The 12,335-nt window shown below is 35.7% G+C and overlaps 2 protein-coding genes and 1 long non-coding RNA gene across 3 annotated transcripts; 2 read left to right on the top strand and 1 right to left on the bottom strand.

Moving 5' to 3' along the window:
- Positions 1–355: 355 nt before the first annotated feature.
- Positions 356–1,079, top strand: LOC143567999 (FBD-associated F-box protein At2g26860-like; the record flags this gene model as incomplete). Its single annotated transcript, XM_077054268.1, has 1 exon — positions 356–1,079. A coding segment is annotated over exon 1 (693 nt), but the record flags the coding sequence as incomplete, so codon positions are not given.
- Positions 1,080–1,082: 3 nt separating this feature from the next.
- Positions 1,083–1,656, top strand: LOC143567979 (uncharacterized). The gene is made up of 2 exons (XR_013141501.1): positions 1,083–1,182; positions 1,260–1,656. It is a non-coding gene; the product is annotated as an uncharacterized LOC143567979 (long non-coding RNA).
- A 2,626-nt stretch (positions 1,657–4,282) lies between these two features.
- LOC143567988 (actin-7-like) lies at positions 4,283–7,220 on the bottom strand. The gene is made up of 5 exons (XM_077054255.1): positions 7,073–7,220; positions 6,424–6,493; positions 5,471–5,864; positions 4,766–5,379; positions 4,283–4,684 (listed from the first exon to the last, which is right to left on the bottom strand). Exons 2-5 carry the CDS (start codon positions 6,481–6,483, stop codon positions 4,619–4,621), a joined length of 1,134 nt encoding a protein of 377 aa, XP_076910370.1. The 5' UTR covers positions 6,484–6,493; positions 7,073–7,220; the 3' UTR covers positions 4,283–4,618.
- Positions 7,221–12,335: the final 5,115 nt, after the last annotated feature.

Below are 12,335 nucleotides of genomic sequence, written 5' to 3' on the forward strand. Positions count from 1 at the left end.
CAAAGGTAAGCTTCCAATATTTTATTGTTTTAGAAATTTGATTTTGTGTAGGCTAGCTGTTGGGAAGTAATCTCTGTGATGCAAACTAAACAAACACTAATTAATTATTATAATGTAATATAACCCTTGTGTTGTGTTGTGTTGTGTTTTGTTAATTGTTCTCCCTACTGAACTTGAATTCGATTAAATCCCAAACCTTAGTTTCTTTTCAGATTTTAATCTTTTAATTTACTAGTTTTCAGCTATTTTGTTTACATAATAGAACCCTAATTACAAGTATGATGGGTTTTGAACTTTTAGTTTCGAATTTTAGGAAACAAACAATGAGGTCAGTAGACCGACTTAGCAGCTTGCCCGAAGAGTTACAATCACGCATACTCTCTTTAATGCGTACTACATTTGCGGTGCAAACCTGCGTTTTATCTAAAAGGTGGAGGTACACTTGGATGAGCATCACAAATCTTGACTTTGATGATATAACGCCCCTCGGTTTCACTAACTTGGAAACATTTGTGGATCGGGTAATAGGGTTTTGCAAATCATCTCAAACTGAATCATTACGGTTGAACTTTTATAGGACCTGGATTCAAGGGTCAAGCGTTTCGAATTGGATTGATAAGGCAATCACGTTAAGCTTTCGTGAGCTTGACATACAATATACGCTTTTCGAGTTGCCTTCAAGCCTTTTCACTTGCACAACACTCACAAAGTTAAAGTTATGTCTCGGAAATATTTGGGAGTGTGCGCCTGTGGTTAATCTTCCTTGTTTGAAAACTCTTGACGTTGCGGTTTTCACTTCTCCTTTTGCCATTGTGTTTAAACTCATCGCTGGCTCACCGATGCTTGAAGATTTATCTTTGAAAGTTGTAATGCACTGTGGTGAAGAAGATTTCATGTTCGATATACCTACGTTGAAAAGATTGAAACTACACTTGTTTCGTTCTGAAAATGCTAACAAACTTATTTTACGCGTCCCTAAACTTGAGCATCTGCTTTTCGATGGGACACCGTACTCGTTATTTGTAATCGAAGATGTGTCATCTTTGGTTGAGGCATCGTTTTCGTTTGAAAAAAAATCATTTGAATATGGAGCGCTTGGAGTTGAAAGGCTTTTGGCATTTTGAACTAATCGCCAATTTTCTAGAAAGTTCTCCCGAGTTGAAAGAAATATATATCGAAAAGGTACTTGATTTTTTTGTTTGAAAGATATATATTATTGAGAATGGAGTTGTCTAACTTGTTTGTGTTAATGACAAAAGCTTCAAGGTTCTCGTTGGATTGCACCAAAGTTAGTTCCCGCTCGTATGCTAGCAAAACTTACAACCATCGAGTTTTTAAATTTCAAGTGGCGGAAGTGTGACATATCCTTTCTAAAATTCTTGTTGTGGAATGCAAATGTGTTGAAGACGGTAACAATCAAGTTGATAAGTTCTAGCAAAGGAGACGCTCGGTTGCGTCGACAGTTGCTTAACCTTCCTAGGACCTCCAGGTCTTGTGAGATCTATTTTCATAGAAATTGATCTCTGTCTACTGGTTGATAGCTTTTGTGAAATTAACATCGTATTTGTTTTGTTTTGCAATGACTGTGTACGGAATATTGAGTGTTTGTTATTTGCTACATGAACAAGTACTTACTGTTTTCAGTTTTTAAGTTCACTTATGAATGTGATTAGAGTCTATTTATTGCCAGTTTAGCAAATCAATTTATATGTTGGACATGTTCTTGTATGCTCGTGAAAGTCGTGGTTATGTTGGAGACATGGCAAGTAATAAAACCATAGAAAACACAACCGGTCCTGATGCGCACCAACTTGTAGCCTTACGAACGAACCGACAGCAACCAATCTGTTAGGCGTGTACAGAAGGGCTGAGAGGGACTGGTGGCGGAGAGATGAACGTTGGTTAACCACCGACGAAGAACTCTATGTCATCGGTCGTCTTTGGAATGCAACATACAAAATAGGCTATATTTTGTTGCCAGAGAAATGGTGGGTTAGGAAGGATACTACTTTGTCGATTCCTTTACATTGAACAAAAGTTTTTAAACATTATGGGTATTTTTTTGAATAAAAAAGAAGTTATAAAATTGATATCAAATCATCTAGAAAACTAAAACATAACTAGAAACTGAAAAGGTTAAATTTATCAATAGGCAGTCAGGCAAAAATGAATCAAATCCTTATGAATGCTTTTAAAATGTTTAGGTTATTGAAGAGAAAATATGTAAGAATCATTTTGTAAATATAAGGGTAAAATAAGAATTTAATAAATTATTTTAATAAAAAGGATAAATATGTAAGATATATGTTTTAGGAAGGGGAAATATGTAATTAATTTTTTTAGTTTAGAGAAATATGTATAAATGACTTTAGGAATATAAAATATGTAAATGACCCTATATAGTATACCACTAATGGGCAAATAATAACGTGATTCAATGCATGAGATATAACTTTCAATAAGGGCAAAAATGTCATTGTCACAATAAATTTCACGTGCATTTGAAATTAATAATTACAATTTTTTTTTGAACGGCCAACAAACATAGAATGCTTAGGTACTCCGTACCGGGTGACCCAATGGCAAAAAGCCACCGCCAGCTGGCCCAACCTAGTTGTACGGAGCCCTTAAGCGCCTCCAAGTTATCTCCAATTCCAGAGAAAATCCACCCGCCCGAAGGCCCACTAGTGGTAAAACCCAGCCGCCCTCAGGATCGAACTGGAGATCACAAAGATCCAGGTCTTCCTTCATTGAGTCATCCATGTCCCTCCAAAATATTGTAAGTGAGGTTTAAACTTGGGTCTCCATTGAAAAACTCATGCTTTCTACCACTACACCACATTGGGAAATCCATTAAAATTAGAACATTGGTCATTAATTTTTACTTATATATTTAATTTACTTTTAACCCAACTACCTCACGATTTTTAAACGGCCATAAAGTTTTCATACATTAATATTTTTTTTAAATGAATAGTATTTTAAAAACGAGCATTTTATTATCTTTAATTTGAGTATGATCTTGCTATAGTTTTTGAAGTAAAAAAACATTATATGCAAAAGTGTTTGCGCTTCCGTTTTGATGGTTTTCAATTAACCATGAGCCAACTTTATACGTTTTTTGTCGTCGAAAATCAAAACTGAACTGTTCAAAATTAAAACCCAACTAAGTCGAACCATTACCAACGATTAGGTTCAGATATAGTTTGTACTTCGATAATAAATTGGGTTTAAAGCAACAATTATTAATCTGCATATACATTCACTTCAAAGTTCAAACTAAGCACCAAGTAATACTAATATGTTACTTAAGGGAATCATAATATGAACAGAGATAACTTTGGTCACATAAATAATAAACCTTGTTAGAATAAATAGAAGGAGAAATCAAAACAAGAACAAAGATTACAAAAAACTCATGCTAAAAATTTGGCTAAATTAGAGTTGTAATAGACGAGTTTACTCGTATTAAATAGAACCTTGTTTAACTATATTTTAACTATATCTAATATATATTATAAAACATATCTAATACTAAATAAGTAAATAATTAACATTTCTATATGTACGGTCATCTTCGGTTTCAACCGTGAAACCAAACTGATGAACGGTCTCACAATTTCAAACTGAATAATGAATACCAATAAATTTATTACATGATTACCAAAGTATGTGTTTTCCGCTGCATCACGCGGCCATCCATCTAGTCATGCCATATACAGCGCAGTGACGATTTCATACTTGGCAAATCGGCTACAATCTTCTAAGACCGCACCATCTTGATCCGTCAGCTCAACCGGAGTCAACCCGGGGAAAGAAGAAAAAAATGCGATGACCGTACATGCAAGAAACAACCCCGCACAAACTACAGGATTTGCGCCAAAACCTCAATGTCCACTACAACTTCCTTGGAAGACCATGAAAGGTGTTTTTCAAGAAAAGTTTTCATTAGCTGTAAACTAGAACACAGACTACACACACCTTCCTTGGAAGACCATGAAAGGTGTTTTTCAAGAAAAGTTTTAATTAGCTGCAAACTAGAAACACAGACTACACACGGGATGAATGCCATGGACCGGTGACCTGAAATTTAAGACGCTTTATTATGCCAAGTTTAACAACGGCGGTGTGGATCAGAAGCATAAAAAAAGGGTGCAATGGAATAGCCGAATTGCATCAGAACATGTCGAGGTTTGTTTTGTAACAAACTTCATTCAAGGTGATCAACGGAAGCTAACATAATATTATGTATGATAAAAGCAAATCAACTCTAGACAGCATAAACAATAAATAGAATCCTTATAAAAGATAATAAAATGACCACAAACTGAGTCTAACATAACTTCTGATACAGTAGGCATTGACATAGTTATTGCCAACAAACAGACAGTTTGAATTCATAATAAAAAGACTTCACAACCACTCTCCACTACAAACTTATCTAGCAGCAACAAATGAAGCAGAGAGATGAATTAGAGATGAACATGGTGTTGTTTACGTCTATCCCCCTTCTGCCACTCTTACTTAGTTCACATGAAACATAACACGAAAAATAAAAGGGCAATAGAAAACCAAAAAACAGATAAACTCCAACCTTCAAAACCAACAAAATCCATACTTAGAAGCACTTCCTGTGCACAATCGACGGGCCAGACTCGTCGTATTCACCCTTGGAAATCCACATCTAATTTTACACAAAACCAAAAACAAGTTAGTTAATATATCAAATTCACAAATTGAAAATGATGGTATATGAATAATATACCTGTTGGAAGGTGCTGAGAGATGCAAGGATAGATCCACCAATCCAGACACTGTATTTTCTCTCTGGCGGTGCAACGACTTTGATCTTCATGCTGCTAGGGGCAAGGGCGGTGATCTCCTTGCTCATCCTGTCGGCAATACCAGGGAACATGGTGGAACCACCACTGAGCACGATGTTACCGTACAGATCCTTCCTAATATCAACATCACACTTCATGATGGAGTTGTAGGTGGTCTCGTGAATACCAGCAGCTTCCATACCAATCAAAGACGGTTGGAACAGAACCTCAGGGCAACGGAATCGCTCGGCACCGATTGTGATAACTTGTCCATCGGGCAATTCATAGTTCTTTTCAACAGATGAGCTGCTCTTTGCAGTTTCGAGCTCTTGTTCATAGTCAAGTGCAACATATGCAAGCTTTTCCTTCATGTCACGGACAATTTCCCGTTCAGCAGTGGTGGTGAACATGTAACCTCTTTCGGTCAAGATTTTCATTAACGAGTCGGTTAAATCACGACCCGCAAGATCGAGACGGAGGATAGCATGAGGAAGTGCATAACCTTCATAGATTGGAACCGTGTGTGACACACCATCTCCAGAATCCAACACAATACCTATGTGACAAAAATATATATATATAACTTAGTATCATCATATGTTAATAATGCAAAAAGTAATCAAAAAAGAACATGAAAATGAACTGACCGGTTGTACGCCCACTGGCATAAAGAGAAAGCACGGCCTGAATGGCAACATACATGGCAGGAACATTAAACGTTTCAAACATGATCTGAGTCATCTTCTCCCTGTTAGCCTTAGGGTTCAAAGGTGCTTCTGTGAGAAGAACGGGGTGCTCTTCTGGTGCAACACGAAGCTCGTTGTAGAAAGTGTGATGCCAAATCTTTTCCATGTCATCCCAGTTGCTGACAATACCATGTTCAATAGGGTACTTCAAGGTAAGGATACCTCTCTTCGACTGTGCCTCATCACCAACATAAGCATCTTTTTGGCCCATACCTACCATGACTCCAGTGTGTCTTGGTCTACCAACAATACTCGGAAAGACTGCCCTTGGTGCATCATCTCCAGCAAATCCGGCCTGTGTAATTCATTTACAAACCAAATGAATTAACATACGCTATCGATAAAGCAGAACTGGAAGCCACCTCTTTATCCATGTGGATAGAGGTACCGTGTGCCTACATCCCACCCTCCCCAGACCCTACTTATAGCTATGCTATTGGTGGGACTTCACTGGGTATGATTGATTGATTGATATATCGATAAAGCAGAAAATAACATATACCACCAATATATCAGTTATCGGTCATAATATCAGTCCAGATATCAGATTTTAGTCTCAATTGTGAGATTTTAGTGTTTAATGTTCGTATTTTAAGACATAATCAGTTCATACTTGCTACAATTGTTAGTGTTTTTGTAAGTTTCAAAAGGTTAATTTGTTAATGGTAGGAGAGTATACTGAATTGTTAGTGTTAAATTGCTATATATATATATATAAATTCTGCATGATGATAGAATTACCGATATCCCACTGATATATCAAATATTGTTCGTTGATCGTTGACCGATATCCAATCGTTTACCGTATTAACCGCATAGGAAATTAAAATAAAAAAGTAGATAATAATACCAACCTTAACCATTCCAGTTCCATTGTCACAAACAAGGGGCTGAATATCCTCGGTATCGGCCATCTTATATCAACTGTAACACAAAAACAAATATAAAACTTCAGTACACACTACCACACCATATGTAACGTACAAATAAGACAATAGAAGATTCATACATGATACAACTAGTAAAGTAAACAAAAAGTAACAGACAAAATATATTCAAACAACTTTCACTTCACCGCTACGAATCAAATCACTACAACTTTGATTTCCACGTCTCAACAGATCAAACAACAACTCACTCGCTTAACAACATCCATCACGTTAATTCAATAACCACACATCAGTTATCAATTTAACAATCAGATCACAGATCGGAGTAACAGTAACAGTAAATCAACAGATCTGGTAACGTATTGTAACAAATAGATCAAAAATTAAGTCAGATCTGTATAACTAACTAACTAACAATCAGATCAACCAAACCTAACATCTATCGGTATGCATCCACTACTACTACAAATCAAAAAAACACATCAATTCTATTTAAAAAACCGAGTAAACACAGATTCTACATATCAAAATCAAAGTCAATTCAATAGATTCAGATCTTCAACCGCTAAAAGCTAACAAACACAACAGATTCCAAGTTAGGTGAGAGGATTACCGGTATTGAAATTAGATCTGAACAGATGGAAGGCTAGGCTTGGAGATGTTGTTTGAAGGTTTGAAAATGAAAACAAAGTGTAGGTAGGAAGAGAGTACGTATATGAAGAAAATAAATAAGGGAATCATTCAGACCACGAGAATAAAAAAAGATAGAGTGACCTGTCGTTGACAGCCTTTCCTTATTCCAGCCCTACGATCTTTATGGTGAGTTGTTCTGGGCCGTTGGATCTTCGTGTACTACTTTTGTGTTTAAGGGTTAAAAGTAAAAGTTATTAAATTATTTTTACAATCGCTAAATTCTTGCTAACCGTGCATTTAGATTGTTCAAAAGGAATGTGACAAATGAATATACCAAGAAACTTCTGTATTAAGTATAGATTTTTTATTATTATTTTTAATTCATGAAAATAGTTATAATATTATTTTTTTTTTAACTTTGTATATTAGAAGATGACACAAACACATCCAACGGTGTAGAATAATGAAAACCCCGTAAGATGTGATGTATTATTGATCAAGTACATATAGCGTTACAGTGAGATAAATATAATGAAACATAATCAAATACAATCTCCTAATTACGGTAACATTATAATACTAAAACCATAATAATATATTCTTCTACAATATTCTTTAACATTCCCCCGCAGTCAGAGCGGTAGGAAATCGGACGTCCGGACTGGAGCGCAAAGCTTGTGAAGATATACGACCGGCTGTCACGTAGAGCAGAAACTCGATCGGTTATAGGCTTCTTAGCGGTGTCTTAACTGTAGCCAAATGACGACTAGGTTTGATCATAGGTGCTTCGACTGCAACGACAGGAGCTAAAACTGATTCGGCCGAAGCAACGACTTGACGGCACAATGGCGGCATAATAAAAAAAAAATTAACGAAACACACGATGCAGAAGAAAAGCTAAAGGAATTACAAAGGAGAAAACCTTCGTGAATGGAATAAAAAACTAAATATATGGATAGAAAAAAAACGAAAAATATAAAAAATAAAAATACTAACGCTAAAACCAAAAGGTTATTGATGAGATAAAAGGAATTGCCATTGATGAGATCGAATGTTTAATTTGCATGAGCAAGAAAACAAAAAATGTGTTTGGTTTGAATGAAATTAAACAAGTAAAATAAAATTACCTTAGAAGGTAGAAAGCAAAATAAAAAAGAAAAAAGAAAACAAAGGAAAAAAGAAAATTGAGAATAAAGATCAAATATATAAAAAGTCAAAAGTGATTATCCGAGTTTAAAACATGATTCAGTATTACACTTAGAACCAAAAGACCGAACCGGCTACTTGGTGGTGTGTGACGAAGCGGTGGCTTTTATGTCTATCCATAGGTGTGTCGTGTGTGGGTCTGAGATAGAAAGAGGTGACCGGGATAGACCGTAGTCTATGACGGGGCTGTAAATTTTAATCTATAACAGCTGATCAAAAAGCGGTAGCGGTTACACCATAGTTAACGATATATGTGTACAAACGTCCTCGGGGTAGGACGAGAAAAAGAAGAAGAGAAAGAAAAAAATGAAACAGATCAGAACCTTAAGGCTTAAGGCTTTGATACCATGTAGAATAATGAAAACTCCGTAAGGTGTAATATATTATTGATCAAGTATATATAGCGTTACAGTGAGATAAATACAATGAAACATGATCAAATACAATCTCCTAATTATGGTAACATTATAATACTAAAACTCTAATAATATATTCTTCCACAATAGACTGAAAAACGGTTACAAAAGCATAAAAGAAAACTACATTAAGAAATACAAATGGAAGTATCTAATGTCACCCAAAGAACCTCTTAATCTTTAGCATAAAACAACGGGGAGTTAGCCAGATACAGCAATCAACTTCCTTGTGTTCAACCTAAGTTTAAACCAGGCGAACAAACGCCTTTGAATTTCTTCAACCATTGATTAATTCTATGAACTGTGACTAGGCATTAAACTAACTCTCATTCCTATGCTTTCATATGAAACAAAAAAACAGTGTACAAGTGTTATCAATAAGTGTTTTCGTATTTACTTTGCGGTTATAAAGCTATATTAGTATTATGGTACTTGAATGTGTCCATTTATGCTTGCGTAATTTTTTTGAATCTCGTATTATATTTTGTGTAGGTTCTTGAATATTGTATTTTATAAGTTAAAACAAAACGTTTATATTTCTTATGTGATTAGCATGTATACAATTTAGATATCGGGATAAGTTAGACTAGTATAATAAAATATTAAACCATAGGTTAAAAGTGTAAACATCAATTTCTTGTGTTTTACTTCAAACAAATGAGGTTAAGGAAAATCTCCATTGACTAGGTTGGACCCTTGTGTTTAACTTCAAACAAATGAGGTTAACAAAAATCTCCCGTTGACTAGGTTGGACCCGTCAACCGTGGTGAGTCCAAAATGATAATCCACTATTCACTTTCTGAGAATCCAAGAATATATTTTAAGTGATTCACCCTTAAAACTGTCATATCTTATTTAATATATAACAAATACAATACACGTATGAGAATTATCGATTAAATATTGAATTGATGATAATATCGTCAATTAAGGATGGCTAAGTTTACTCCATATGTAATGTTGAGTAAGATGGTTTCGCTTGATTGTCAAGAACAACAAACAATAGCATTGCATCATCCTGACAATATGTATAGATACCATATGGTAAATCCTTGATCAACATCATTTTCATTTTGCCATTGGTGGCCGGTAGAGAAAGACAACAACACTCAAGAGAGGAAAGTTTTAGTGTTATACTCATTTTCAAAATCGAATGCCTTATATATAAATTCGACTTCATGTGTTGTCTCGAACGAGAAGCGAAACACGCGATGCATGAGTATAGTCGTCTATATATTTAATTTATGTAAGCTAGGTACTAAATATCTTCAAATGTACTCCTTTTTGAATTAGTTGGTCTATGACTTTGTTTTTCTAATTAAGAAAGAGAAAGAATACTCTTATTATTCTCTGCATAATTGTTTTATGGCATGACTAGTTGACTACATTGTAACACAACCAAGTATTGCAAGTGACTGCTTACATGATTTATTCAACTATATTAATTACATTTTTAGAACCTATGTAGTCATAAAGCCTCACACTCAGTCATTATGTGTCACGTGGCACCCAGTCAGAGTTATGATTTTTTACAAAAACATGGTGTAGTCATAATGCCCCACCCTCAGACATTATGCGTCACGTGACGCCCTGATGGTCGGGCAAAAGTCGTGTATATTATTGTATTATTTGTTTAATTTTAGTTTAAATATTATGTGAACTTTGGTACTTCAAGCGTGTTTATGTGTTTCATGATGAATTACGGGATGAATTACGAGCTTGGAACGAAGATATAGAAGACTCATGATGATTGGCAAACTTTCCTATGCAAAATAAAAGAAGAAAAATAAAGTGGATGCGTCAAACACCCTTAGCGCGACGCTAAAGGAGCTTAGAGATACTCTAAAGTCTCACAACAGGAAAGTAGACCTTAGCGTGGCGCTAAGGTCTCACCCCCTGGACTTTAGCGCCGCGCTAAAGTCCTCCAGATGGGAAATTAAAACTTAACTCTATTATATTGAGTTTTCAGACCTCATTCGAGATATCCTTCATTCCTTCAACCAAGTACAAGCCATAGGACGATTTTGCACCATCCCGAAGCCTCCGGTTCGTTCGTTCATCGCATGCTTTCATCCTTTCATCAGATAAGCGAATCCTTCGTGATGCCGATGTCAGGCTAAAACCATTGTATTCACTTTAGGCTAGGGTTTTGTGTAAACTAACTATGATCAGATTCTATGTTTTGAATGATTATAAACTTGATTGAATGTCTTTAATCTTATTTTACATTACGAATTGATTGATTATACAGTTTATGTTTTTGATTATCAAACTTTGCATCACTTTTCTGGTTGTGTTCATCACATGTAGGGTTAGCTCTTATGTCATTGAACCAGTAATCGTTAGTCATTGCTTAAAATTGGTTTTCATACATTAAACTGGTAATTGGGTAAACCGGGGTTCGGTTGTGTCAACAATTCGGTTAGGGTATCGTTTGTTAATCACAACCCAACTGTTAGGTTTAGTAATTACTGCGCAATTAATATGAATTTGTGATCAGTCGGTCATCACATTATCTGAACCTTAAGTGAATCATTTTCCCATAATTGTTTACAATCGTTAAGTTATAATCGTGTGTTCTTATAAATCAACTTTTTTCTAAACCGCTTGACATTGTCTGTCCACCTTAGTTAATTAATTAGTAATTATGAACTTGACTTGCACTTTCCACTGCTTCCCTGTGGAGACGACCTTACTTACCCGTACTAGTTATAGGTATTTAAGCATCATAAATACTTGTTTTTTATTAGAGCACGACATCTACATCAAAATGGCGCCGTTGCCGGGAATCAACGCGCAAAGTGCTAGTTTAGTGTTTTGTTTACTTTTAGTTTTATTTTATTTTTGTCAGTTTTACGTTTGGTATTTGTGTGTTTCATGTGTGCAGGTAACTCAGGATGACGTGGAGTTGGGTTTATGACCCAGTTGGGTTTATGACCCACATGAAGGATATAAGGTCGTGGAGGACGATGACTCGTACCGTACATATTCATATCATGGCCCACCTTCACCAAACTCTCAAGGCTTCTACAAGTCAGATAACCAAAGGAGCTTCAACCAGCAGGGTCGCAACATGCGTTCTCAATCTCAGAAGAGAATTAATTGTTACCAGTTTGAGGATGATTCGGAGTATGATAGTGAAGGGTCCGATACGCCAACTTTTGTAAGTTATCAAGAGGAGAGTGACTACTACTACCATGAACATCCTCAACCAATATACGAGGAAGTTCCTCAACATTATAATCATGGTGGTACACATCAAAGAATTTATCAGCAAGATCAAGAAGATTCCTCATGTAACAAAGAAGTGTCTTGGAAAGACGTTATGGATTTTCTAAAGGAGATGAAGAGAGATCAAGAAGCTCACAATCATGATTTAATATAGAGGTTAGAACTCCAGGAAACGTTTAATGCTACTCAAGATAAACTGGTGAGTCAACTATTAGAAGAGGTGGCTCAAATTGAACGAGAACAAGAAAAGTTGGTTAGTGGTGCCGTGGTGGATGATGAAGTGATAAATGAGCTTCAGGGGATTTCAGAGCACGAAGTGAATGAAGAGGTTGTGGAAATTAATACCACACCAATCAATCATTAAAGAGTCAAAAAGTACAATGGTTGTGA

This window comes from Bidens hawaiensis, unplaced genomic scaffold (assembly GCF_021521415.1).
Source record: "Bidens hawaiensis isolate Kalapana, Puna unplaced genomic scaffold, B.hawaiensis_p1.1 tig00023789_1, whole genome shotgun sequence".
NCBI lineage: Eukaryota > Viridiplantae > Streptophyta > Magnoliopsida > Asterales > Asteraceae > Bidens > Bidens hawaiensis.